A 5,015-nucleotide genomic window follows, 5' to 3' on the forward strand; every position below is an offset into this window, starting at 1 on the left:
GGTCCGTCCTGCATGAGGGGCGCTAGGGCCCCGGTAAGGTCTCGGTTGGAGGTGGGCTCCGGGGCGGCGGGAGTGATGGGTCAGAAGCCCCCGTTGTCGTGGGGCCATGCCTCAGCCCGAGGTACTCGGTTCCTTCTGCTCAGGGTCCCTGGGGCCACCCTGCTCCCCTCTTGCTGCTGTCAGCACTGGCTGGTGGTCGCTGGAGGGGGAGGGGCCAAATGGGCTATGGAGGGGCTGGGCAGGACTGTGCCATGGCTGCCCCATGGCTGACCTGCTCGGGGCAGGGTTTGGGCTGAGCTCTGTGAAACTAATTTCAAACTTCTCACAGTAGGCTCAGCCAGCACCTCAGTGCAGACGCAGCTCCCAAAACACATGTTTGTTCAGTTGCTTTCCATAAGACTGGTCACTAATTTGCGATTTTCTTCCCTTTGCAGTCAGGTAGATTGAGGCATACCCCAGGAATCGGGTGATCTCAGCCAGGACTCGGGAGCAATGTCGCAACAACTGCTCTACCGTGCTCTGGTGTCTGCCAAATGGCTTTCAGAAGCCATCAAGTCCCAGCAAGCTGGACTGGCCTTGAGAATCGTGGATGCATCCTGGTATTTGCCGAAGATGAAGCGTGACCCGAAGCGGGAATTTGAGGAGCGCCATATCCCTGGTGCGGTTTTCTTTGACATCGACCAGTGCAGCGACCGTACTTCCCCTTACGATCACATGCTGCCCAAGGCTTCTGACTTTGCTGAGTATGTGGGGAAGCTGGGAGTGGGGAATGACTCCCATGTTGTGGTGTATGATGGCAGCGACCAAGGTCTCTTCTCGGCGCCACGGGTGTGGTGGATGTTCCGGGCTTTTGGACATGAAGCCGTCTCCCTTCTGGATGGCGGCCTGAAGAACTGGCAGCGAGAGGGGAATGTGCTGACCTCTGAGAAAAGCCAAGTAGCTCCCTCTGAGTTCCACGCCTCCTTGGACAAGTCCATGGTGAAAACGTACGAGGACGTCTTAGATAACTTGGATTCCCATCGCTTCCAGCTAGTGGATGCACGCGCTGCAGGACGGTTCCGGGGAGTAGAGCCAGAGCCCCGAGATGGTAATGTGCCTCCTGAGACACTGGCATAATGAAAAGGGGCTTCATTTTAGATGCCCATCAGTTTGACCTCTGTAGAGGTAATGAAGAGAAATATGGTTGTCCTTTATGGGCTGGGACCTGAGGCAGTATATCCACCTGTCTTCCTCTCCTTTTGACTAGCAGATGTTGCTCTTTGAGAATTCAGAAGTGGGGAAGCTTTTTCACATGAGGGGCTGGGGTGAGGAACGTAGCTTTCATACACCTCAAAGGTGTTCATTGGTCTCTTCATGTACGGATGCTACTCTTCCCCTCAGAAGGACCTGTGGAGGCGCTTTAGTCAGGGCCTCATCAGAGTGGATTGCTCTGATTCAGGGAACATGTGGAAAGAGCTAGGAGGAGGAACAGAGCTCGGCAGGATTGTGCCCATGTGGTAACCTAAAGGCTAGAGCTGTCCTTCCTGAGTAATCAGTAATCTAGTAAAGCAAAGTTTAACATAAATGTATTTGTTTTAACAACATACACTAAATAATAAATATCCCTCCTAATAAAACGGAGAATGGGTTTTGCAATGGATTTTTCCTAGACAGCAGAGGTTAATTCCTATCTGTATTGCTTTTTCTCCAGGAATTGAGCCTGGTCATGTCCCTGGGTCAACAAACATCCCCTTCACCGATTTCCTCACAGAGTCTGGCTTAGAGAAGACCCCTGAGCAGATCCGCAGTCTGTTCCAGGAGAAGAAGGTGGACCTCTCAAAGCCGCTAGTAGCCACATGTGGCTCTGGGGTCACTGCCTGCCACGTGGCTCTGGGGGCATACCTCTGTGGCAAGCCAGATGTTGCGGTGTACGATGGGGCCTGGGTGGAGTGGTACATGAGGGCGCAGCCTGAGAATATTATTTCTGAGGGAAAGGGGAAGACAGCGTAAATAAGTTGCTTCGTCTCCCACCAGTGCAGATAATTCGCCTTGAAACAGGATTTGGAAAAGATGGGTTTAGCATTCCTGGTTAAGTGTTGTGAGCTGAAGGTATTGGATAACAAGTACAGGCGCTTTGACACTTTCTCCTTACCCTACCACTGCCGCTTAGGAGCATAAAGATGACCCGGGCAGCCAGCTCTAGGTGCTCCTGTTTGAGCAGGTGGGGTGGACCAGATGACCTCCAAAGGTCACTTCCAGCCTTAGCCATCCTGTGACTCTGATTTTTACCTTATCAGATGGAAAGGAGAGAGTGCTGGTGGCAGCATGGGGAAGTAACTGAGTCAAGCCAAGCTCACGACTCGGGACGTTCCACCCTGCTCACTTACAGGATGGTTGTACTTGTATAACTGTGCCTTGAGATCCTGCTCTCTGCTTCTGTCCTAGAAGCCATCCATGCACTTTATGACCATTTTCAGTGCAAAACTTTGGGCAAAGATATAGCTGTTAAAGAAGCAAATGTGGCTTCCTGTTTGGCACTTAGGTAGAGACGTGGTTTGGATTCCTCCTTGCGCCTGGACTCTAACTGCAATGTGTACTTAGCCAGTTTTGTATCCCCATGGTCCAAAATCCTTCTTGGGGAAAAAAAAAAAGATTCTGGACTTAAAAAAGGGTAAATAAACATGTATTTCAAGATCTTTCTGCTGAGTGGAACTTACATGAGTGTTGCTTGGGCGATTCTTTTTCACAAACTCTGTTTTTATGGGATCACTTTGTCTTGATGATTCAAATGAGATGTTTCCCTCTCTCCATAAGCAGAGCTACTTCTCTTACCCTCAACGAGCTCTTTGTCCCAGGAAGGATAATGGCATTCCTCTCTCTTGGGACTTTTCATCATTGATCTCCTTTCAGTCCTTGTCTGTTTGCTTTCTGCCCTAGAACTCCATGTTAGTCAGTCACAGATCTATTCAAAGATTGGGCATAAGTTCATATGGTGAAAATTGGAGTGCATGGATGTTTCCATTCTTTCCATGAGACTTGCCATGTACCCTTAAAAACCTTAGGGGGAACCAAGACTTACAGAGGAGTAGCCCACAATGGCAAGTATTTTTCCCCAAGACTATTGTCTTATATCTGAGAGTGAAATACTCCTGGGTTTCTTTGACAGTGTTCAAGAATTTGTTCTCTAGGATTTTTCTTCTCTGAAAAATAAAAAAATAGCTAGCCTGCACCTGTTGTGGCCCACTGTTAACTAAGAAAGTTAATGAGACGGGTTGTGCTCTTGGCCTCGCAGCAACAGGTACCTGTGGACATCTAATGATGGGGCTGTCCTTTCTAGGGGATGCTATGGCTGCTTATGGTCACAGGTTTGCAGGGTCCCCCCTGAGCCACTGAATACGAGGGCTGTATACTTTCTTATTGAAGAGTGTTTATTCTTCTCATTTCCTTTGGCCTCTGTTGGCTGCGGTCCTGGCTTCTTCCTGGGCTTGGCCTGCATGCATGCAAGCTCTGTTTCTGCTCACCTCCTGTGAGTTTCACTGTTCAGATGATTTCTTCCTCTGTCCTCCCCGCCCACAAATACAGTTTGCCCCTTCTTTCCACCAGTGACTGCAAGCAGTCAGTTTCCCTCCTCACATCCAGTCTAACAACCTCACTCTTCAGGGACTTAGGGCTGACGTTACAGCAAGTGCTGAGTATACAGAGTGCGCAGGGGTCTGAAGTGAGTGACCCTTTAGTATGCAGTGCAAGACACAGATCTGGATAAAATAATAAACCTTTATATTTGACAACTTCCATTTCATTCTCTGGGCTTAGACTTCCCAAAAGTGCTTCCTTTGCAGGTTATGGCATGCCCTGCAAATTCTTAAGGCTTTCACTTCTGGATCTAATTGACGGTTTAATTAATTTTCTTCTTCCTCCTAGGGAAGGGTTTTCTACTCCCACGCTTTATGAATTTCCCCACCCAGGTAATCACTGTGTTTTGAAAGGCTGGTAGCAACACTTTGCTTTCTCTGACGTTGGGTAATTTTCTAGGAACTGTTTCCTGCAGGGGAAAGGGAGGAACTAGTCAGCATGTCATGAAGGATGTCTGATTGCAGTGTGTAACTGAGAGCACTTAAAAAAACCACACAATAAAAAACCAGCAGAAAACCCCTTTTTAAGCTGAAGTATGGTGTTGCAAAAACAAAAGAATAAGCCCTGGCTGGGATGATTGGCTGGGAACAGCAAATGGTGCTAAACTCTCTGTGGAGAGGCCTTCCAATCTGAGCAACACAAGTGCTGCTTTTCAAGACACCTTGAGTTAAAGACACTTGTGTTGTCTGGTATGAGGTTGTACAGCAGGATCTGGCTTGTGGCATTTTTTCAGTTCAGGATTTCCAGCTTCTCCCACTGTCTGCCAAGCTAAGAGGCTTTCACGTGATGGGTTATTAAGGTTGAACACCCGAGGCGTGGCTGGGAGGTGAGGCTGATTTTTGTCAACGTGTGGCCAGGGCCCTATGTACAAACAGACTGCTCTGTTTCTCCAGGGAAATTCAATTAGAGAAAATTTACATATTCTTTCAAACTTTTTGTTAATAATTTCCAGTGAATGCAGGGAGATGGCTTTTGCTCTTGTCCTTCCAGAACATTTGCCAACACACCTTAAGCGCTATGTTTCCGGTTTTCCACTGAGGTCTGTGGGGATCTCTCGGCTTCCTCTTGAGATTGAGCTGCTTTTCTGTCCTGTGTGTCACAGGGAGGTGTCTGGTGCAGCCCAGCCATCCACCTGGAGATCGCAAACCAAGTGGAAGATTTCCCTCTCCCCTTGCTCTATGTTTTGGTTGTGTGGCTCGATGCTATCTAGCAGGGCACTTCCCTCCCTCTGCTGTGTGTGCCAAGTTTGGCAGTACTCAACTACCCTTTTCCCAGCCAGGTTTTGAACCACAAAATGTCAGTAGTTCAGTTTCCCAGCTTTTGGCAAATCTTCTACTAGATACTTAGCTTTGCCTTGATTTCCCCACAGAGGAGAAATGGAGAACTTCCTCCCCACGAAAAGA

The 5,015-nt window shown here is 48.5% G+C and overlaps 1 protein-coding gene across 1 annotated transcript; it reads left to right on the forward strand.

Moving 5' to 3' along the window:
- The first annotated feature begins 432 nt into the window (after positions 1-432).
- MPST (mercaptopyruvate sulfurtransferase) lies at positions 433-2,053 on the forward strand. Its single transcript, XM_010190037.1, has 2 exons — positions 433-1,087; positions 1,691-2,053. Exons 1-2 carry the CDS (start codon positions 493-495, stop codon positions 1,987-1,989), a joined length of 894 nt encoding a protein of 297 aa, XP_010188339.1. The 5' UTR covers positions 433-492; the 3' UTR covers positions 1,990-2,053.
- The last annotated feature ends 2,962 nt before the right edge of the window (positions 2,054-5,015 follow it).

The sequence above is a fragment of the Mesitornis unicolor genome, unplaced genomic scaffold (genome assembly GCF_000695765.1).
Source record: "Mesitornis unicolor isolate BGI_N332 unplaced genomic scaffold, ASM69576v1 scaffold17618, whole genome shotgun sequence".
Classification (NCBI taxonomy): domain Eukaryota; kingdom Metazoa; phylum Chordata; class Aves; order Mesitornithiformes; family Mesitornithidae; genus Mesitornis; species Mesitornis unicolor.

Coding starts and splice junctions, on each gene's coding strand:
- MPST (XM_010190037.1), top strand. CDS start 493: ATGTCGCAACAACTGCTCTACCGTGCTCTGGTGTCTGCCAAATGGCTT. Junction 1,088..1,690: donor AGAGCCAGAGCCCCGAGATG/GTAATGTGCCTC, acceptor CTTTTTCTCCAG/GAATTGAGCCTGGTCATGTC.